Here is a 24461-nt window from a genome sequence, read left to right as displayed (position 1 = left end):
TGAGGAGTAAATGAATTAATAAATAGCAAGTGATTAAAGAGGATCTGACACATTACTCATACAAGTACATAAATATATCTTATGTTGTTAGTAATAGACCATAAACTTTTGTTCTTAAGTGCACGCTCCTTGGATACTTTTTGGCCAAGTTCTAAATTTCTTATATCTGAAATTGTTGTCAGCATAACCATATTACTACTTTGATTCAAGGTAGCATTTCTGTATTTTAATTAAACAGTTCTATTAATGTTTCCCCTCCTTTCAGCCTTCCATACTTCATGTCTCACACCTTGCAAATTACTCTTCTGGGGTTTGTATCATGAGTTTAATAACAGGAAATCTAATTAAACTGTTAAATCCCTCTCTAGTCTTTCTCTAAGTGGTCACAAGGCATATGTGAGTACGGTTGCTATGTGAATTGCAGGTGTGAAGCAGACACTGCTGCTATTGAAATCAGGTGGTTCTCTGATTTGATTTCCCTCCCGGAAAGAAAGTCAGGCAGTCACAGTCAGTAGGAGATGTCACTTGAGACAGCCCGGCAGACAGTGACTTAGAAAACCGCACTCAGTCCCGGGCTGCAGCACCGCAGAGCTGTCTGAGCAGCTGCTTTGTCTTCAGCACTTTCCACCCAGCCTGCTGCACGCTCACACCCTGTGCCCGGGGAAATCAGGGCTCTGGTGGCTCGGGGATTTAGAGCTACACTGATTTTCAGGATAAGGCTATGCTTTGTATTCACTGTGGTACTTGTGATCTGATATATGTCTTTAACATTTAGCATTATGCATCTTTAAGTAGGTAAGTCCTACTTTTTTCAGGTATAATGAAAGCAAGGTGTCTTAGTCACTGTTCCGTTGCTGTGAAGAGACACCATGAACAAGGCAAATGCTTACAAAAGAAAGCATTTAATTGAAGAATTACTTACCGTTTCAGAGGCTTAGGCCATTATCATCATGGCAGGACATGGCAGCAGGCAGGCGTGGCGCTGGAGAAATAGCTGATCTGCAGGCAGAGAAAGAGAACCTGGGCCTGGCATGGGCTTTTGAAACCTCAAAGCATACCCCTAGTGACACACTTCCTCCAACAAGGCCACACTTCCTAATCCTTCTAGTCCTATCGAAGTTCCACTCCTTGATGACTAAGCATTTCAACTATATGAGCCTGTGCCTGTCATTCTTATTCAGATCACCACACAGGGTCTAAGTAAGGAGCTTGGAGTATTACAGAATCCTCCTAGCATGAAGGATCTCTCCTGAATTCCCCAGCAACCCTCTTCATTATAATTTACTTCTCTTGGACCATTGTATGGGACATATAAATGAAATTTCCTTTCTCCTATACCTAACATCATTTTATTGGGAGCTAATGCTATTGAAAGTGAACCATATGTCTAAATTACCAAATGTAGGACATTGAAATGCTTCAAGCAGGTGTGGTGTCACACACTTGTAATTCTTGCACATGTGGCGGGAAGATTGAGAGTTCAAGGTCATCTATCTCAGGGGTGGCAGGGGTGCTCAGAAGTACTAGTATGTTAAAGACTGCAGGATTACGAGGCTAGCAACTAGGATTCTAATTCCATATTGTCTTTACATACAGGGTAGCTTTACCACCAAGACTTGGTCTTTAATACACATTTGTTTTTCATCTTTGAAATGAGAAGATGGGTTGAATAATTCTCAGAACTTTATATCTTAAGGATGTTAGCTCATGGACCAGCCCTGACCTCATTATTTTCTCTATAGAGGAAAATGTATTTGTGATGGTAAAGGTGGCTCTGTTGAAAGCAAAATCTTCAAAGGTTCTGCATTTATGAGTAGTAGATGCTTACTTTTCAGTAGTATCCAGAAGTCAGAGGCCAAGGTAAAACTGTCACAAAAGAAAAAGAAAATTTATATATTCAGAATGTTCTGAAAACAGTATATTTTCTTAGTTTTTCCTTTCTGTAACATCTAAATGTTAAATTTTAAAAAAGGAAAGTCATGATTATCATTTCCTTGCATAAAGTTATTTGTAGAGAAGGGGGACAATGAGAAGTAAGATTTACAGATCTGCTTTCTTTCCAGACATGTTTATTGACCTCTATTATATTTTGAGAACTCAGGCAACAAAAGTCCTCATGACAAAAGTTAATATTTAGAAATAGTCATAATCCTCATTAAAACCCCAGAAAGCATGAACAGTCAATATCCCACCAAAGTAACATTAAGTAGCAAGTCACATATTTACAATTTGAACACGTTTTTATTTAAAAAGTCATGGGCCAGTGGGGGTGGCTCAGCCAGTTAAAGCACTGATGACCTAAATTTAATCCCTCAGACCACCTGGGGGGGAGAGAGACCTGACTCCCCAAGTTATCTTCTGACACATACAGATGTGGCACATGCACACACACACAGAGAATAAATAGGTACAAGTGTAGTTAAAAAGTCATATTCATTAGTTTATATAGAGTGTATATATGTGGCTTCTCTACGACAGTGGTAGAACTCAGTTGTTGTCATTGTGACCATTTGGGCGTGAAGGCCTGAAAATAATCACTACTTGTCCCATGATGGAAAATATTAGTTGTCTTCTGCTTTGTTACTTATTTTTGTGGTGCAGGGGATCACACCTCGGGTCTTGCACATACTAGGCAAGTAGCCTATCCACTAAGCTCTGTTCTCAGACCCTACTCTTTTCCCTATTCTTCCCCAATTCTGTTTCCCATTCCCACTGGGTAAGCTCTTTTCCATCTAACTTAAACAAAACAAAAACTTTGGGTGTTTTTTGGAAATTAAAGTATAATTACATCGTTTTCCTTTTTCTTTCCTCTAACCCTCCTATGTATACCTTCTTCCCCCTCTGTCAAATTCGTGGCTTCTGCCTCTTTTTCTCTAATTGTATTTAGATATGTCAAAATACACATATGCGCACAGTCCATATGATGTTACTTGTATAGACATGCTTTCAGGGCTGACCACTTGGTACTGGATAACTAATTAGGGAGCTCTTCCCTGGGGAGGACTGTTTCTCCTGCTCTCAGCAATCCTAAGTTTCCTATAGTTCTTTATGTAAGGTTGGGGCCTAGTAAGATTTCTTCCTTTCATATCAGTGTGTCTGTTGATGATGTTGTTCTTCAGGTCTTGTTTAGGCAGCCATGTTGTTAAGCCTTCATGTGTATAGCTTCCCTGATGTTACTAGGAGACACAGTCTCACTACAGACATCCTGATTCTCTGACTCTTACATTTTGTTCTGTCCCCTCTTTCTCAATGTGCCTGGAGACTTGGGAGCAGGAGTTGTGTTGTCGATGGGACTACGCCCCATTTGTCTTCTGCATTTTGACCAGTTGTAGTTTCTGTAATGGTCTCCATCTGTTGCAAAGAGAAGTTTCATTGTTGAAGGGTGAGAACTGCACTCATCTGTGACTATAGGATAAATATTTAGAATGGAGTTAGGAACTATGCTGCTTTAGGAAAGTGTTAGCTGTCGATTCTCCTCCAAGATCCATGACTTCACCAGCCTTGAGCAGTTGGCTAGGTTTCCAGTGCGAGATATGATTTCCCTTTAATTGAGTAGGCCTTAAATCTGGTTAGAGCTGTTGGTTACCCCCAAGTCCTTTGAACTTTTTACAGTGATCCCCTTACAACTCTTGCAGTACAATTGTGTATCTCATTGTTTTCCGTTACAGTTGTTCAGAATGCTCTGTTACATGTCAGTGCTGTGTGGCCAGGCTCTTTGGTTAAGTCATTATGTAGGGCCTAGACTAGATAGTCCTGATACTACTCAAACAGTAACATTTGACCCTGCCTACTAAATACATTATAAGCACCTACCAGGGAAAACAGAATTTTATTCATCTTTGTCTTTAATGTGTTCAATACATATTGGTGAGTTTCAATTAATGTAGTTAGAATTATTTCAGACTCAGTTACTTTTTTGAAAACATAGTAATCTGTAAATTATTCTCCATATCATTTAAACTTTTCTAAGTCATTTTAATTTGCTGTTGCTTCTCTTTCAATAGAAATATTAAATCCTACTGATTGGAAATTTGAAGGAAAAAAATAGAAAAATGATTAGCAATTTCTTTTATGTTTTTAAATAATTTATTGTAGGGATGTTTTGTCTAAATGTGTGTCATGTGCCCTCAGAAGCCCTAGGACTGGGATTTCAGGCTGTTGTGAGCCACCATGCTGGGGCTGGGAATTATAGCACGAATCTTAAAAGGTCTTATTAATAAAAACAAACCTGGAGCCAGGTATTGGGGTGAATACTGAAAGATCAGAGAGACAGAATAAGCCACATCCAACCTCACCTTGCCAACTTCTCAGCTGATCTTGTTTCCTCGGACTGAAAGCCTCTGAGTCCTCATCCGAATGGATCTCAGCTGAACTGCTGCTAAAAGCTTAAAAAGTCCTCTAGTTCCTTGTCCTCATGCCTTAAGTACCTTTCTGCTTCCTGCCATCACTTCCTAGGATTAAAGGCGTGTGTCACCACTCCTGGGTGTTTCCAATGTGGCCTTGAATTCACAGAGATCCAGAGGGATTTCTGCCTCTGGAATGCTAGGATTAAAGGCGTGTGCTACCACTGCCTAACCTCTGTTTAATACAGTGGCTGTTCTTTTCTCTGACCCCCAGGTAAGTTTATTGGGGTGCACAATATATCAACCACAGGGAATTGTACCCAGGTCCTCTGGAAAAGCAGCTAGGGAGTGCTCTTATTCACCGAGCCATCTTTTGAGCCCCCATGTCACTTACTTGCATAAGAGCAAAGGGAATTTGTCTTTCTCTTGAACTTTGATAGGTGAGCCATTGAAAATAAAGCTGACAATTATGAGACTTTCGAAAGGTCAGAAACTTGCAATATTTCATTGTGTAAGCTGTAGAATGGAGTAAAAGTTTGGAGTTGGAACACGGGGACAGATTATAGAAGTGTGAGAAGAGAAAACCCATGGCGAACAGAGATTATCTTATTACGAATTTTTTTTTTTTCTGGTTTTTCGAGACAGGGTTTCTCTGTGTAGCTTTGCGCCTTTCCTGGAACTCACTTGGTAGACCAGGCTGGCCTCAAACTCACAAAGATCTGCCTGGCTCTGCCTCCCGGGTGCTGGGATTAAAGGCGTGTGCCACCACCGCCCGGCGTTATTACGAATTTTTAAGAACTGTGTGTGTGTGTGTGGTATGTGTGTGTGTCCATTTTTTCTTTCCACTATGTGAATTCTGGAGATGACACTCAGGCTGGCATAGTTGGTGGTAAGCACCCTCTGCTACAGAGCCATCTCACTGTCCCAGATTGTCTGAAGTTTTCTGGTAGCATCCCTTAGAACAATTAATGGTAGCCATTCAGAGTTGGTGTGAGCAAGATGGGCAGCTGATCGCTTCTCCTGTGATGAAAAGTTTGTTGTTGTTGTTGCTGCTAATAATAGATGCCTACTATTTTATGAACATGTAGTCAGTTTGTTTTATAGCTTTATGTTGCTGTGCCCAAATACCTAATTTAGACAAATTAAAAGTGATACAGGACCAGGCGAGGTCACTCCTTTAGTCCAGCACTCAGGAGGCAGAGGCAGCTGGACCTCTATGAGTTCAAGAACAGCCTAGTCTACAGAGTGAGTTCCAGGACAGCCAGGGCCATGTAGAAATCCTGTCTCAACACCCCACTACCACTACCACCACCAAAAAAGTGATACAGGAATATTTTGGTGTATTTTTTAGAAGGATGGATCATTCATGGGGAGCCAAGGTCCAGAAACTTGACCATCACCCACCACCAAAACTGCCCTGAGCCAGTGGCTTTAATGTTAACTCACAAAGTCAAAGAATGAAACTTAGGAACCACCAAGGGCGAGTTTTAGAAGTTAGAGATTAAGCCTGGCAGTGATGGTGCATGCCTTTAATCCCAGAGGCAGGTAGATCTCTGTAAGTTTGAGGCCAGCCTGGTCTACAAAATGAGTTCCAGGACAGCCAGGGCTACACAGAGAAACGCTGTTTTCAACAACAGCAAGTTGTAGATTTATAGGTGGGGGCTTCAGATGGGAAAAGAGTAGAGGGTGAGGAGAGCTCCTGTATACATAGTGAGAGGGGTCCCATTGCTCTGCCTTGGATTAATAATAAGGCTTTACCAATGGAGGAAGGGGGATAGGTGAGCTGATGTGTCCAGTTCCTTCCAGCTGCTGCAGGGCCTTATAGCTTCTGCCACATCCTCAGGATGCTTTCTAGGACAGGCCTCTTCCAGCCCCTGGCAAAGGCTGTCTATGCTGCCCACAGACTCAAGGACATTTCTAGCTTGTAGCCAAGAAAGAAACTGGTCACTTTTCCTTGTGCTCTCTTTACCCTCAACTGTTGCTATTCAACAGTTCCCATCAACAACAGAAAAGATTTACTCTGGCTTCTTATTTGAGAAGTCTCAGTCTGCAGTTGATTGGCCCTCTTGCTTGGAGTAGAACATTTCATCAGGAGAGTATGATGTGGAGGCAGCTGTTCAGTTGGCCTGGCAGTGCCTCAGAAGCGGAGAGAGGAGAGAGAGGGCCTCTCATCACACAGCTTCCTCCAAGCAGACTCTGCTCCTGAGGCAGTGTGGCCCCTTTGTGACCAGGCCTTCCCTTGAGCCTTTGGGGGACATTTAAGTTTAAACCATAACTGTCAGATAAAGGGAATTCAGAAAAAGCTCCCTTGGGGAAAGAAGGGCCAGAAACAGGTGAATGGGGGAAGGCTGGGGAGACCTTGGCTCTGAAATCGCTCCTTTGGCTTAAGTACTTGGCAGAGCAGAGCACCAGCCTTGGAAATACCTCTTTCAGAGCCACAACACATACATTTTAGTGTCTGTAAAACTCCCTACAGACAGCAAGTGTTTTTCTGTCAAACTAATGTGGAGCTTATCCCAAGTTTTTAACGCTGATCATCTTGAAGTATATTACAGCATTCTTAAAAATCCGTTTATAATGTTGGCGTTGTTTCTAAACCGTATGTGATCCTTACTCTAAAGTCTTACTTGTAAGTGTTTTGAAATGTAAAGAAGTTAAAGAGGAAGTCTAAGCCTAGTCATGATGTCTCTACTCTATGGAGGCCATGTTGTAGAGTCCAGGTGTAGTGCTGTTTCTGACACAATGACGGAACTTGAAAATTCACCTAGAGCCACACTGACCATATGGGAGGGAACACCACTCTCCATGCCTGCTTAGAATTAAGGTGTGCTATTAATTTAAAATATAACCAGTAACAGTTTTTATTATGTGTTAAAATAATAATTTTTAAATTCCTTGGGCTAAGTATATGATTTGAACTAATTTTTCTTGCTTCATTTTATTCATTTCTTTGGTGTGACTACTAAAATTAAAAAAAAAATGAAATGTGTTCACATATCTCCATTGGACAGCATGGGCCTAGAATCCTTAGCAGTACACAGGGTACATATTATCTCTATATGCTAAATCCTTCATTGGCCTATATCTGAGAATGTATATGAGAAATGAGGGGAAATCATCTATTTTTAACCAAATCAGGTATTCTCTAGGTCTGTCTTTTTACATTAGAATGCTCTCACTCCGGAGACTTAAAGAAGTATTCTTCCTCCAATGGGTTACTTACGAGTTTCTGGACTGTCCCCTGCTTCCTTCTCCCCATACTTCACTTCCTGTGGAAGGCTGGCTCTCTAAGTTTGGGCAGTTGGGAAGACAAGACTGAATGGTACTTAGTCTTCTCCTCTAACTCTTCCCTAATCCCAAATACTTAATACAAAGTGAAGAAAATACAAAGATCCGGATTGTCTTTGGGCTCTAATGCCACATCCTAAACCTCTAGCCCTGCATGGATCCCAGAGGAACTCTTCAAAGATAACCTTTGTTTGTAAAAAGGGGGAAGAGTCTGAGGCCTCTGAAATGTAGATGAACCTTCCTTCTGTTCTTTGTGACTGCAAAGACCAACCTTTCTCACCCAGGTGGCTTTTGTCTTCCCTTGTGCTATGTGAAAGCTGGGGAGGAGGAGGAAGCTACCTCATAGAGAGAGGAGGTGGGAGACAGCTGTGGAAAATATGGATGGTAGAGGCCTAAAACCTACCACCATTTACATGCTAATAAAAACCAGAAATGGCTTTTTCCCCTGTTTGATCTGATTTGGAACTTTGTGACTTTTCTCTGGTATGGCATTTTACCCCCTGTGTTTTTCCCATTGTTGTTAGCTGTAAAAGGCTTTGAAATTCTCAAAACAAGGAAGGTTTTCCTCAGGAATAAGAGAACAGAACAAGCTGTGAAACTGCTTTGTGCTCATGGTGGGTCTGTTGGTGGAGAAAAAACCTCCCTTTGAAGATAGAGGTAGAAGCAGGAAAAATATCCAGCCTTGGGTTTTGAATGTTCACACAAAACACAGTTTCACAGGCAAAGGGAATTAAGAGATAAGTTTATTCTGAACTGAATATGAGTGACATGGATTCAGGTTGCCCCAAATAATACTTTCCGTTATGGAAGTGATTACATGAACTTTTATATTCACCGAACAAAAAGAAGTTATAAATCAAAGCAGATCACAGTCAAGCAAGGAAAACTCTTACGGGGTTTCTTTTCTTTCTTTTAATTGTTTTGGTTTGGTTTGAGACAGGGCCTCCTATAGCCCAGGATGGCCTACAGCTTGTTTTGTCACCTGGGTGATACTGGAACTCATGGTGATCCTCCTGGCGCAGGCACATACACACTTGAATTATATGCCTGCAACACCATGACCAACAACACTGAGTTTTTGTGTCCTGTCTCAGGGTGGAAAAAACAAGAGCAGGTGGGAAGAGCTGGTCTGAGTACCTTTCATTCAGCTAGTTCAGGGTCGGATTGTCCCTTGCGGAGGGTAAGTTCTTGAGATAAGACTGTAGGAAGAAAGTGTGCAGTAAAATGTATTGAAGTTACGGAAGAACAGCAAGCGCAGAGATACAGTAAGTTCGATGCGCATACTAAATACCCATATGGGAAACTTGGGTGAGTGGTTGTAGATTCCAAATTAATGTTTGTTGACCTGGAAGATAATGAGATTTAACTAAAACGTTTATTTTTTAAGTAACCGAAATAGTTTTCTGTTACTAAGCAAAACAGTAAGAGGACTTTGATAAATGGAAGTAGACAGTGACAGCTTAACCAATTTTCCAGACTAGGAGGTAGACAGACTCCCAAGGAGAGAAGCCATGACCAGGTAAGAAAGGTGGCAAACTTCTTCCTCATCCCGGGATCTAACAAAAGCCTGGCAGCTTAAAACAAAGGTCTTGTGGGTTTTTTCTTCTCTCCTGACAGCAGGTCCCTTGATGATGGACTGGCTCTCTGAGTTCGAGGCCAGAGTGGGACATGTTCCACAACAGTGTGGGCCAGTCAACCATTCCATCTTTCCTTAAAGCAACCAACCCTAGATTAGGAGAGGGAGGAGAAAACTCTTCAGACTTAAAAAAAAACAAAAACCCAGCCCTCTCGGAGAGACATGATTTTCAGCTTCCCAGTCCCCCTTTGGGGAGGATCTGCTGCATACTGTGTTCCCTCACCCCCAATAAACACCTTTTTTCAAATGCTGATTCTGTCTGCTCCTGTTAGTGGTGTTTGAGATTTCTCTCTGTTCCCTGTTGTGCTTGAGATTTTTCCTGTCTTTTAATTCTTTAACTGGCAGAGAAAATAAACCCAATCAATAATCACTGGAAAACAGGTGCCTATTTTGGCAACCTTTTTACCCATCAAATTTAACCTCAAGGTGGCTAAGCATCTCTCTCCTGACAATGTCTCTTCCAAAGCAGCTTTTCAGTTGTAGCATGCCAGATAAATGTACTCACTCCAAACACTTCCCTTTGCAGTGTGAAAGAGTGTCTGAATTTAATGAGGTCACCTGTGGAGTCTTAACATTGTGTGTTTGTTTTATTTTGGAAAGGCAAAAATAAAAGTTGAGGGTCAAGTATTATAGCTCAGCAATAGGGCACATACCCAAGCATAAACAAAGCTCTGGGTTTGATAGCCAGCACCACAGAAGTACATAATAAAGCAGGAGGTATTAGATGTGAATGGATAAGCTTGTCATAGGATCATAGTTACCTAAATAGTGAAATTTGCTCATTTCAAAGTCATAGTAAAACATAAAAATTAGCAGAGATGGTAGCAGACCTTATATGTGGAATCAGTAACCTAGGCCCTAAGCCCATCAACATGAAACAAACTTTGCTAAGATTTCTATGTATTTTATGAATTTTTTTCCAGACGTCATAATTCAAGGAAATCATATTTACTTTCATCAACTTTCTGTATTCAGGTCTGTCTTCTTTATGACATAAATATTCTTTTTCTCCTTGATAAATAAGTTATCCTATCATGTTGCTGACTAAGTTTTTTTGTTGTTTACATAAAAAGATTTAACCTCTTGACATTATTATACCAATTTTCTTTTGGGGTGGGGGGACAGTGATACAGGATTTCTCTTTGTGGCTCTGCCTGTCCTGGAACTCGCTCTGTAGACCAGGCTGGCCTCGAACTCACCGAGATCAGCCTGCCTACAGGATTAAAGGTGTGAGCCACCACACCTGACCACTTCTTTTTTTTTTTTTTCTTTTCTCTCTCTCTCTCCCACCCTCTCTCTTTCTCTCCCTACCCCTTACTTTCTGATATCAATTGTCTTTTACTTAGAGTTACTTTGAGTATGAAATCACAAAGGGAATAAGTAGGAAATACATGAACTGGATGTGGTAGCTCACCTCTATGTTCCCAGCACTTAGGAGATTGAGGCACGAGGATGAGAAGCTCATGATCATCCTCTACTGTATGTTGAGTAACACAAGCCTAGGATACACATGACTTTACCCCACCCCAAAATGTGTAAAATTTGATGAACTGATTGATAGTTGTGCTGAGGTTTGGGTGGATAGAGAATGATGTGACTTGGGATTTCTCTAGGCTTGTTCATTTAGCTTGTCCTCTCTGCTGCTCTAGGGCATTTCTGTTCTCTGCAAGTATGACATCCTATTTCAAAAGAAGGATAGGTAGTTCTTTTAGCTTCAGGGGACAAGAGCCAGAGATCAGAGTAGCCTTTCTGCTATTGCTATTGCTGTTTCATCATTAAATACCCAAGTGTCATATTTGGGCTGATGTTCCCTGAACCTTGTCATAATTAATGGGTCAGTAAACCATCTCATTTAGTAACGATCTAGATATCTATCGATGTCATTTGAGTTTAAAGGCATTTTATTTACTTATTGTGTGTGTGTGTGTGTGCGCGCATGTGGGCATGTGCCGTCATGCATATGTCGAGGTCAGAGAACAACTTGAAAGAATTGGTTCTCTCCTCCCACCATGTATATTCTAGGGATCATACCAGGTACTTAGGTCAGCAGGCTTGGGGGCAAGCACCTTTGCCTGCTCTGCTATCTTGCCAACCTATCATCTAAGGTTTTAAGAAGAATCTTGGATAAATTTTTAAGGCAAATTCTACAGAATATGATTTCTTTTGAAATAAAATTGCTGGAGGGATTAATCAAGCCAGTTAAAAGACACTTTTACATTCTCATGACTATAAACAGTAATTCAGAGTAACACTTTTACATGATCGGTAAAGTTATATAACTTGAGAAGGAACATATTCAAATAGAGTAAAAGTCTATGCTTACCAGTTTTGGAGGTCTGCCTGAGACATTCAGCAGATTCACCAACCGATGGTAAGCATCCATCTCAACCAAAGAAATGCTGTACCTATGCTTCAGCCCCTTCACCAAAGCACAGGAGAACACCGCTAATTCCACTTTTTCTAGTTTCCATTTTGCCACTGATTTTGTGGCTTGTTTTTGCAGTCTGGCCATTTGATGATCCTAAAGTTTATAAAAATCTAGAAATTCTGCTGGGTGAGAAAAGAAGACAGTCTGGTTAGTTAATCTTTGCTGTTTTGAGTTCAAATAAATTAAGAATTTGGACTTACTGAAAAGAAAATAGCTCTTTGGTATGAACTAGTTCACAATTGTGGGTTTATTAACCCATCTGAAATTTTAGCACTGAGGTCATAAATGCGGTGTGACTAGCTCCACCTGCATATCTCTAATTCAGAAAAGCCTTTCTTTCCTTCCATTGTGTGTAGTATGAAAGAACTGCACCTTCTGATCAGAGAATATTAATGATGGTGCAAAGAGCAGAATTTATAGGTCAGAGCTAAATTACAATTCTTGGAGTAGTTTTAACCCCCTTAATAGTCATTATTTGTCCACCTGTGTCTGACGTAACATCCTGTGACTAACAGATAAAACCTTTTGAAATGCATTACTAGACTACAGATAGCATCAGAGGCCTGCTGTAACTGAGGAGAGCCTTCTGCTTTAACCTGCCTACTTCATGTTCCCACCAATGGATTTACACGGTGACTCAATCACAAACGTTGTTCTGTGGTTGTAAAACTTCACAGTTAGCAAAGTGGAACATGACTTTAATCTGTATTCCCTGGCCGTGGTCTCTCAGATTTGGCTTGTGAATGAAGCGAACACATAAATTAAAGAAGTTATATTACTCATGAGATACAAAGAAGCCTGGCAGATGTTACAGACAGCCCCAAAAACCAAGTCAAGACTTGGGCATAGTAATGACACTACCAAAATGCCCACCCCATGGTCAGGAGAAAGGTTTTTATTATGGATAAGGGAGAGAGAGACTATCCAGAGGTATCTGGAAGAGTCCAGAGCAGAGGTAAAAGAAGTGGACTGAACATGGCCAGCGCTATCTGCAAGAGAAGAGCAACAGAGACTAGCAGAGGCAGGGAGAGAAACCTTAATAGAGTGGGAAGTAACTAATCTGGACAGCCTGGAGCTAGCAAAGGGGAGGAGTGGAGGATATGAGAAAGGCCAGGAGCCTAACACGTACATGCTTTGAGATGCATAACAAGTATTTGTGAATAGGGATCTGAAGAGGCTGGAGGCTAGCATTGGCTTTGGTATGCACCAGGGGTACATGTCAATAGAAAGCCAGGTGTCTCCTCTGCCAGAGGCAGGGGAGATAGGGAAGTGGCTCTTCGTGACAGACAGAAACCTGGGTCATAGGTTCCTGGGGAATGCTGAATGTATCCAATGGCAGTCCCTTCTATAGTCCATTTTGAGCTGAGCCAAGACTGTCATTTTGGACCAAGTCAGTGGATTTGCCCTTTTGGGGTGCTTATGTTTTGTTTGTTTAAACCTAACAAAGATAACATACACTTGTATGGGGAAAGGAATGTTGATATAAATTTCAAATGGATACAAAATTGGTATTTCTAGAATAAGGTCAGTGGATGGAAGATAGGACAGAATATATGTGCCTGTAAACTGTAGTCATTCACTTCACTGGTGATAATCATGTTCTCTGATATCAGCAGAACACTAAAGTAGATACTGAACAGTTGTTCTAGGAAGATAGACGTGAGTTCCTCCAAGCCTCTGGTCAGGGCCTTTCATCAGTTATCAACACTAGTTTGTTGTATGTATCTCCTACAGATACTTCACACTGAGCTTGTAAACAACAGCATGCTAATTCATACCTGAACCAAGGTTATTCAGCACGCATATTGTCACATCATAGTCTTCTAGCACCATGCCCAGGAACTATTCTTTCTAGTCAGTGAAAGTACCGAATCGAAAATCAACAAAAAATGTGGCTCTAAATAGGCAGTGAGGAGCACACCTGAGAAGTCTGAGGGCTGAACCATAAGACAGAGAATACTTTGCTTGACCTCAGCCAGGAGGTCATTCCAAGTCTGTTTCCCTTCTGTGCACATCAGACCTGAGCACAGAAGGATAGGCATATTGATTTGGGGGCTGCAAATGAATTGTTATGAGTAAGCGGATTCACAGGTGCGCATTATTTGTACCACCAGCCTACCAAAGAGTTTGTCCTGCTTAAGCTCTTCATTCCTAGTCCCTGGTTGAGACATCTCAGGGCACTGAGAGAATAAGGAAGAGGGGTATTCCATAGACCACTCCCTCCTCCCCTTAGAGTTATGGAACCATTTGGAATCATGGTAGGATTCTCTGTGGTGTTTTGGTGGGGTTCCTAGTGCATTATGAGTTAAGTAGGATTCTGGGAAATCTTATGCATAGCCCATGCCCCAGACTAATTACCTCAACATTTCTGGTCATGATTTTTAGATATTTGCATATATCAAGGAATTTTTTTAAAAAGTGTTCTAAATTCTTACTGATTTTGAAACTTTTGAAACAAAAGTCACAGAAATTGATTGATATCTTGGTTTGTTTTATGGCAAATTCTGAATAGGTGTTTCTAATTACTGCTTTGGAAATAATACTAATCTCTATGACAGTATATTGTTTGAGAAATAAACTTGCCGAGACCATTGACTGTTGTGTCAGAGGGGGTGGTGTTTTGAAAGCTGCCACAGCTCCAGCAGGTAGAAGGTGTTTGTTACTCTAGGAAATCTAACAGGTGTTCTGTGTGTGCCTTGATTTGCTTGCTAGCATCTTATGTCCTTTCACAGAAAGGATTGTCCACCAGTCTATCCACAACCTTAGTCCCTTCTAAAAGAATATCTAGATACTTAAAATCATTTCAAAGTGGGATTTTGAAGTGAAATTCCTGGACTTTCTACCTTGCCTTGTCTTAAATGTTAGGTGTCCGCTTGGCCTTCCACTAGGTGTGATATACCAGACTAGAATCCTGTGAAGTGGCTTGAATTACCCTTGTGCCTTCCTTGGTGTCTCAGACTTGCTTGTTCTGATCCCTGAGGTGTACCAGTATCTTCCAATTGTTTGTGTCACATTATGTGGTGCTCACTTGTCCCAGCACAGATTATTAAACTGTTTACTTCCATCCTAATTAATGTCAGGTTTGCAATTATGTTATTGAAGGAGAAGAACCTTTCACAGAATTGCAATCAGGGTTTCTAGAGTAAAATTTGTCATAGGCAGTAAAAGAACAAATGAATGTTTCTCTGTATTTTTTTTTTTTATTACTGAACCATAAATGAAATGGTTCTGTAAATCAAAATGAGTGGGCTTTCCTTTATCTCATATGAAAGTCCTAACTGTTGTGATCCGGTTTGTTATCAAGGGCATGTGTGCATGCATGCATAGTGGATACATGCATGTGTGAAAAGCCTGCACCAATCATTGCATCGGAAATAGAACAATCCAACTACAATGTAGAGATCTATAAATAAGATGGCCTGCTTTTTGAAAAAGAAATTTGTTATTGGACATTAAAGATCACATTTTAAGTTTCGTAAGCATTTGCCAGATGTACTTCTCTTATACTGTAGCTTAAAGTTCAAAATATTTTTGTGAAAGCATTCTACTGTGTGAAACAGCAGTCAGCTTCTCTCATCATGTAGGTGCTGGTGGGTGGATTTGTGGCTAATCTGTGCCATATGGCTACTCTCCTCAGTGGGAAGTGATGGTGGTCCCAGGAGCTTTACTCCATCCCTGGGCAGCTGCCTTGGACTCAGTTGCTTTGATCTTCTTGCACAGCTGGAAGAAGCAGGGTCTGCTTTTGAGTGACCTAATAAGACAGCATAGAGGACCACTGTCGTGGACTGCACCTTCCTGTTCTATAAGCATGCCTCAGACAGCGTACTGTTTCATCGAAAATACAAGTCTGGGTTATTTGTTTTAAGATTCGGACATTGTAAATATTTTACTAAGAAATTGTCTGTGTTCTATTTCATATAACATTCTTCCTCTTTAGGAACAAATTTCAGATGAGAAGTAAAAATAGAGGAGCATATAGAATTCACATAACTTGCCCATTGCTAAGTACATATTCGATATCTTCTTAATAATGTCCCAGAACAGAGCAGAAGTATGTTCTGAGTGGGTGGAAATCTAAAGTTACATCGTCTTACTTTACCTCCACTATCTACTAGACTGCCATCAGCCTGTCTCCTAACCCTGTTGCTTTTTGTCAGACAAGTGCAGTCGCTTGTTCAGCTTTAGGAACAGAAAAACATGAGGGGAGACAGTTGTCCCTATATATCCTGACAATCTTGAGTGACTGGTGGGGCAGTCAGAGAGATCAGATCCAGACCACAGGTTTCTTCGGAACTGTATCACCATTGGTAACAATGTAGTCTAGCTTAGCGTTCTCAGGAGTAAACTAAACCAGGCGCTCATTTCTGTGTCTGAATAGTCCACTCTCCTCTCATGGCACTGACCCTGGCAGCATTTTGGAAGTCTATAACCAGAACAGATAATAGTAGAGCTATGCCTAGGTTCTGATGTAAGGTGAGCAGTAGAATTCATAGTATTTGTCAGTATGTTCCCATTTCTTCATTTCCTTTCAGGATACCATTATTAAACTGGAAAGTATGTCTTGACAGGCAGTAGGTGGTATAATAAAGCATGTTTCTCACCCATCAATTGGCAAAAAAAGATCATGCAGTTCCCAAGTAATCTAACCAATGACTGTCATAACAAGACATAGAATCGACATTAGAAAACTTCTTGGTTGTTCCTTCATAGGTGGAACAAGGTGGAGTGAGCACTGTGGGCACATAGACTTCATTTTCCGGAATTCTTAACAGTCTTGTAAAAATACTTTTTAAATTGAAAAAAAAAAAAAAAAAAACAACAACTACACAATCAGGCTAAAAGTAAGTGGGTAAAATAAAAACGGTAACTACAAGATAAATAAATCTTTAAAAAATAAATATATATTTATTTTATATGTATGAGTACTTTATCTGCATGTATACCTTTATTCCAGAAGAGGGTATCAGATCCTACTGTAGATGATTGTGAGCCACCATGCAGTTGCTGGGAATCGAACTCGGGACCTCTGAAAGAGCAGCCAGTGCTCTTAACCGCTGAGCCATCTCTCCAGCCCTACAAGATACATTTAAAGAAACTCGGTTTTACATATGAGGTGGACAGTGTATGGCTTTAAAGTCAACCTATTTTTCTATGTGTTTTATTTTTTCTTTTATAAATAGATATATTTAATCTGGGTATAAATAAATCATAACCAATTACATATAATTTTGTTTTTTGTTTTTCAAGATAGGGTTTCTCTATGTAATAGCTCTGGCTGCCCTGGAACTCACTCTGTAGACCAGGCAGGCCACAAACTCTGCCTGCCCTTGCCTCCCCAGTGCTGGGATTAAAGGTGCACACCATCACTGCCCAGCACATATAACTATATTATATGTATAACTTACTATCTATAATGCCTGCCCCATCAGCCAAGTAACTTACAGATTCAAACAGAGCCCTCAGTCCACCGGTTGTGTTCTTGCCTCAGGGCCTAAGTAACTACTTTTTCTTTACCTGACACCTAGTGCACTCCCGACCTCCTGCAGGTCTTAGGATACCTTCTCAGGGAGGGAGGGAGGGAAAGAGGAAGGGAGGAAGGCAGGCAGGCTTGCCATCTAGAAGTCATTAGAGTAGTCATAAAAGCATTCCATTCAGATAGTATCTATGTCAGTACCTTGATTACTATGCACTTGTTTAATAATTTTTCTTCCCCATTAGCTTTAAGAAGTTTGGGGAGTTTTGTTCTATTCCTTTGTTTACCTCCAGTCTCTAAAAATAGTCCTTCACATATAATAAGCTATCATTAATTTACACAAATAGCAAGTGTTCAGTAAATATCTATTGCATCTGCTTCATTCGATTGTGTTTCTACACTTATCAGCATTTGCTGATGAATGTGGAAAGTGCCTTAGAAGTTTGTAGTATTTAAATGATCATACTCGGACTAGTCCATTAACTCACCTACCAATACTTAATAACTAGGTTGTTGCTAATTATATCCAGTTCATTACACAGATATAATGGATATAATATATCTGTAATGGAAATTTATTTATATGAATACTTTGACTAGATCCATTCCTCATGACAACCTTATAAAGTAGGTACTATTCTGATGTCTTTTAATAATGTTCTGAAGTGGAAATAACCATTTAATGTACTTGTATTTTATGAGATCCGCTTCTCCTAAACTGTAGTGTTATTAATGAGTAGGAAAGTACTCAAAACATTTACTCTGAGAGTAATGTTGAGCACATGAATTAAATAGGTATTTTTATATGTTTTTTCTTAACCACTTTATTGTGATGAGCTCACATACATCACAATTAAGACAGCCATTCAAACATTTGCTACATCTCACAGAACTGATGCACAGTGAGAAAGGTCATTCTGAAGGCGTGGAGCTTCCCTTGTAAAGCCCTTTCTACACTGTGTGCACTTATCCCTCACACAAAAAAGAAAGAACTGTGACAGTGTTGAAGCTAGTCTAATGGTGACGTTGCCTTTCAGATCTCCCATTTCCTTATAGGTAATGAGCTTTGTTTGAGCGTTGAGTTCTAACAGTGGGATGGTGGAGAATCAGATTCCGTGCTACTATTTTCCTTTCTTGAACAGTTACAGTGGAATACTTTGAACTTCACAGGTCATGATCTATGGCATAACTGATAACTGGATTCCTGCTAAGGACCCACTGGCCTGAGCATTACTCAGTGTACTTTACTCAAGTACTGTCCCCATAAAGAGACACTGGAATTTATACAACCAAGAAGTCACTTGTTTTAACTAGATAATATGCAGTTTGGACATTTTATACATGATGATCATGGAACAGGCTTCAAGAGGAGTTCTTTGAAGACGAGTCCTGAGAGAAAAGAATGCTAGGAAAGTGGATTTTGTAGAGAAAAAGAAAAGCTCTAAGAGTTGCTTAGCCTCAGGGAACATAGGGTAACAGTTTGTTCAAGGAGGAGTGATGATTGGATTTTTCCCTTCTTTGCGGAGAACTAAGTGGGACTCAAAACAGAGATGCTCTTACAAATAAGTCCAGGTTCCAAAGGTATAAAACACACACACAAAGGCATTTGGACAGAAGATACAAAGTCAGAAAAGAACATTTTTGACCAAAGGCTCTCAATTAGGTTTGCCTTTAACTCTCAAATTTAGGAGATTTTAAGTACATTTCTCCAGGTCTTAACAGATGTTCAGATCAGCTGGCTTTTAGTCTGGTCTCAAAATTTGTGTTGTTAGTCTATGATTCGAACTAATGACAATCATTAAACAAATAGTAAGGGGACAAAACTTGTTCATCTCTCAAGGGGGAATGTGTTCCAGACTGTCATAGAGACACTAGATCTTAGAGCACTGAGGTGAATTACACTATTGAGTGGTTTTTGTAGTAGTTAAAGATGTCATATTTTAAGCCATAGTAACTAAGCATGAAGTTCTAAGGAAGGAGAAATTAAATCATGGGTTATATACCTTTACTTTAAAATACGACAACCATCTTCAGGCAACGTTCAGGAAACAAATTACTAAATATTTATATTTCAGATGTGTTGACATTTATTCCTACTGGTAAGTGAACATGAAATTATAAAAGTTAGCCTCTGCTTGCTGTGTTTCTTAAGCATCCTCATTAATTCTGTTCCTGTGGGTTTGTTTTGGTTTTATTTCTTTTGTTTTCCATCTAGGATGGAGCTGTGATGTGGAAGAGAAGAAGGTTCCAAAACCCAAGTCCAAGTCGTACGCTGCAAACTTTTCTTGGAACAAAAGAACAAGGGTGTCTACAAAATAGGTTGGCACTGCTGCATTTCCCCTTGACTGTGAATAAAGTCAGCTGGGCACTATTTATAGTCCGTGGATAATGCACCTCTTAATCTCCTAATAAATGTGACCTTTGAACCACAGGTACACGTGGCAGTTTCTGTTTTTATTGTTTGTGATGTCTCACACTGAACACATTACAATTTCCTGCAGAGAGAGATTGGAGGTGTTCATCCTCTAGGAAATCATGGCATTTAGAATCTACTAAAGCAGATGCCTGAAAACAGCTACCGCCTAGGTGTTTTCTGGTTGCTTTTTAGAGCCACTCCCAAATCAGTTCTGTATAAACTCCAAGCCGTCATTACTATCCTGTCTGAGAAACTCTTTTGCCACAGGTAGAGGAGTGCATGGTTATTGTACAACCTGATAACCCTCAACCTAACTCCCTTCCAGCAAACATTCTCCTTTTCAATTGCAGCTTTCTATTTTCTCAGTGCTTATGGAAGTAAATGGATTTGTCCATACCACGTTCTGCCTTATGACATGTGCTGATTGTGAGTGCTTCTGGTGGAGATTTTTTTGTTCTTCGAAACCAAATATTCAAAACAAAATAAAACCGAGCGTTTTGGGACCTTTGGTGTTTTTAAACTGTTGTGCTTTTAAAATATAAGTAAATACATTTTGTTAGTTGCAACTGTGTGGCCAACATGATTACCCATGAAGCCATGCTGTCATCATGCTCTCAGAAAAATGCCGTGGCTGTGAACCCTCATAACCACCGTATCAGGGGGGTACTTATGTTTCCCATTTTGCAAAGAAGAGATACAAATCAAGACCTAAAAAGGATTAAGTAGTGGGCTCAGGGTAACAGCGCTCGCAGATACTGACGGTGACACTGGAACCGCCTGCTTCAAACCCATGTACCATGTAGCTTCTGGTAGCTGCAGAGAAATGTGCTTTAGTAGTAGCATGTTAGCTCCTCACTGTGTGTAAATGTACATTTTCTCCATTTTTTCAGAGAAACACCTGTAACATGTTGCTCTAGCTCAACAAAGTGAATCAGAGAATACAGTTTTGTTTGGGGGAGCATATTGACAATCCTTTAAAAACATGTGAATACATACTGCATTTCATTCTAAAAATCTGCCTCTAATTAAACAGCCAAGGGATGGACACAGAGATAAACAGAGATTTTCTCTGCAAAATTGTTCTAAAAGCTAGGAAGTTGAAACAGTGTAGATGTCTAGTCGAAGAAGTTGAGGTGAATGGAGAATTATGGAACTATTAAAATAGAAGATGTACCTGGGCTAGGGAGAGATGGTTCAGCAAGTAAAAGCATCTGCTGCCAAGCCTGATGACCTGAATTGAGTTTGATGCTGGGGTCCCAGGAGGGAGGGAGGACCAACTTCTGCAAGTTCTTCTTTGACCTTCACTAGCACGTAAGCATGCACACTAAGGAAAATGTTACAATAAAACAAGGTACATCTATGTGAATTTTAGAAGGGATGCCCAAGGTATATTTGTTGAAAAACCAAAAACCACCCACAATTCCAGAACCAGGTACTCCCCAGCCCACCTTTAGTGATCCAGCACCAGTGGCTACATGGTCACTAGCCACCAAATGCGACATATTTTCACTGTCGCCATGAATCGCGTATTCTCCCTATTGCATGCGTTACACCCTTTGTGAAGCCCAAGCCTTCACCACAGCTTGTTCTCTTTCTCCCATCCTCATTCAGGGGCAGCCCCTGCCCCCCATAAATCTCTCATGTGAGTTCTGCTGCATGGCATGACTTTGTGGCATTCCTTGGCCATCTGATCACCACAGACACACACACACACACACACACACACACACACACACACACACAAAAAAAAAAGAACACCTAACATTGGTGCCAAGACTTGGTAGGATATCCTAGGGCCTAGGGCTTATGCCCCCCTTTGGGGGTCTAAGCTACACTGGGACTCTATCGCTTATCTCCAGTCAACCTGCACAGACCCACCTCTGGCTCACCTGTCACTGAGCACCCATCCAACAGCAGCAGTTGGTAAGTTTTTCCTTTGATTAGTGCAAATGCTTCCCTGGATCCAAGGGAGTAATCATTGAAGACCCCCACCCCTCTGGTATTCTTGGAGGTGGAGGTACCCTCAGCCACGATCTTTAAAGCTACAGTTGGCCCTCTTCACCTACCCCACCTCTGACCATTTCAATTTTTGAGCATGTTTTTGCCTTTTGGCTTTCCTTGAAAGCCCTGGTACTAGACACCCAATCTCCTCAGGCTTTTCGCTCTGACCTCCAGAATGTAGTGATGACTCACTGAACGGCACTGTCTTCCTTGTTCAGTCCCCCCTGAGTCCTGGGGATCCCTTGGGCTACAGGCATAGAACCTTTCTCTGCTCCTCACCCATGGGAATGGAGTCATACATACCTTCTGGCTCCCCTTTGGGATGCCTCTTAGAGGACATGCGATCCCTCGGCCTAGTGCCTGACTTAAGGGCCTCTAAAGTTATCTGCCTTTGCAGTCAAATCTGGCCTCAATATCTGTGGTAGTTTGAATGTATTTGCCCCCCTCTCATAAGCTCATAGGGAGTGTCACTATTAGGAGGTGTGGCCTTGTTGGAGGAAGTGTGGTCTTGTTGGAGGAGGTTGGATGACACACTTTTAATCCAGACCTTGAGGCTGGAGGGAACATCTTTAACCTGGGCCACACCTTCTGTTGGAAGTGTGCCACTGTGGGGGCAGGCTTTAAGGTCCTTTTCTCAAGCTTCACTCAGTGTGACAGTCAGTTGATTTCCTGTTGCCTCTGAGTCAAAAATGTAGGACTCTCAGCTCCAGCACCACTTCTGCCTGCATGCTGCCATGCTCCCCTTCATTATCATAATGGACAACCTGTGAAACTGTAAGGGAGCCACCCTCAAACGTTTTCTTTATAAGAGTTGCCATGGTCATAGTGTGTCTTCATGGCAATATTAAACCCTAACTAAGTCAATATCCCTTAGATAATCACTCAAAAAGCTGCCCAGTGGCACCCTAGATCCCAGTATTATTCAGAACCTTTATAACTACTGCCAGCTATTTGGAAAATGGAAACAGATTCCCTATGTGCAATCTTTTTTTTAACCTTTGCTCCAAGCCTTCCTTCTATTCTCCCTATTCCCCCAACTGAGCTTTTAACTATGAAGTCTGAACAAGATGATTCCTACCCTACTCATGATCCCGCTAATGAGGCCCCCTCACCTTTACCAGCCTTGACCCATAGCTCCTTCTCTTCCTCCAGCTCCTTCGGTCTCCTCACTCTCCAGCAGTAGGCTATTCTAACCATCCCATCCAAGCACCTACTTTCACCCCACCAACAACTTGCAGTCCCCTGCTACTCACTCCCACTCCACTGTGGGACTCGCTCTACCTCTCCCAACCCGACCTAACCTGGCCCCCATTCTGCCTTTGCAGGAGGCTGCCAGGGTAGACACCCTGGTCAAGGTACATGTCCCTTTTCATTAAGTGAACTCTCAAATAGAAAATGAATTGGGGACTCCTAACTGCTCTACTTTCATTAAAGAATTCCAATATATCACCCAATCCTATAGTCTCACCTTCTACGACATATATATATATATCATATATATATATATGATTCTGACTAGCAACCTACTTCCCAAAGAGCACAGGCAAGTTTGGGGACAGGCTAGAGCACACACAAATGAAATCCATGAAATTAACACAGCACACCTGACCAGGGCTGAGATGATCCAAACTGGGATGCCCAATGGAACTACAATACCCTAGGTGTCATTCTAGCTAGAGATCAATTTACAACATGCCTCCTCTCCAGTCTCCATAAGGCTGGCCTCAAACCAATCCAGGACAAACAGGAAAACCCATCTCAATTCCTAGAATACCTTACAAAGGCCCTTTTAGAATATACCAATCTAGACCCTAAAAACCCAGTGGGTAAACAACTCCTCATGACCTATTTCTTTTTCCAGAGTTTCCCTGGCATTAGGGCCAAGCTTAAGCATCTGGAGAGAGGACCCCTAATCCCACAGGCAGAAGTCTTAAATGCGGGCCTTTAAGGTGTACCATGATAGAGATGAAAAAGTCCATAAACAGAAATACCAAATGCTGGCCAAGGCCAGTCAACCAGCTTCAGCGACTGCCCAGGCTCCCTTGCCTCCTAAGGCTCAAGGACCACGGGGTCCCTTCTTAAAGTGTGCTCAGGAAGGTTACTGGGCCCAGGCCTGCCCTAACCCTGCAGGCCACCCCAGCCATGTCCAAAGTGCCATCAAGAAGGACATTGATCTGTTGACTGCCCCCCCCATGTCCCTCAAGACATGGGAACATCAGACCCAGATGGCCATCCAACCAACATCTTAAACCTGGAGTCTGAAGGGGATCCCAGCTCCCTTGGCCTAACCAACCAATGTCATCTCTGACAGGGAGCCCTTGGTAGTCATTATGGTATCAAGGCAGTCCGTCCCCTTCCTCCTGGACACTGAGGACGCTTACTTGGTCCTGATAGAGATTGGAGAACCCACCTCTCCTCATTTCCCTATTGTCAGGGTAGGGGGACAGTCTTACAACCTCATCAGACCCCATCACTCAATTAATTGTATTTTCAGGGGCATTCCTTTCATTTCTTCCTGGTGGTGCCAACCTGTACCGTCCCCTTATTGGGAAGGGATCTTCTAGCCAGTGGAAGACTATTTCCTCCCCCCGCCCCATTTGCCTGATCCCAAGCTCACCAGTAGCCTCTCTCCTCCTCCTAGCCACCCAAACTACTGGTTCCAACATGTCATCTCCTTTGCCAGCCTCCTGGGTGAACACCCCAAGTCTAAGATATCCAAAACCCTCTGCTGCCAAACACCATTCCTCCATTGTTATCCAATTACAGGACCCTACCCAGTACACCCAAGCCCAGTACCCAGTCTCACTCTCCAGCACCTCAGGGAGCTTAAGCCTATCATCTCTGACCTCCTAAGAAAAAAATCAACTTCACCCCAC

At 41.5% G+C, this 24461-nt stretch overlaps 1 protein-coding gene across 1 annotated transcript in view; it reads left to right on the top strand.

The window, feature by feature from the left end:
- Positions 1 to 20087, top strand: part of Ndufs4 (NADH:ubiquinone oxidoreductase subunit S4) — a 104300-nt gene extending 84213 nt beyond the window's left edge. The window contains exon 5 of the mRNA XM_052743309.1: positions 19384 to 20087. Coding sequence (XP_052599269.1) covers positions 19384 to 19487 — 104 coding nt within the window. The 3' untranslated portion in view covers positions 19488 to 20087. The remainder of the gene's footprint in view (positions 1 to 19383) is intronic.
- Positions 20088 to 24461: the final 4374 nt, after the last annotated feature.

Source organism: Peromyscus californicus, unplaced genomic scaffold, assembly GCF_007827085.1.
Source record: "Peromyscus californicus insignis strain IS unplaced genomic scaffold, ASM782708v3 Scaffold_18__1_contigs__length_77618521, whole genome shotgun sequence".
NCBI lineage: Eukaryota > Metazoa > Chordata > Mammalia > Rodentia > Cricetidae > Peromyscus > Peromyscus californicus.
Note: the sequence above shows the minus strand (reverse complement) of the source record. Positions and strands in the feature narration are given on the sequence as shown.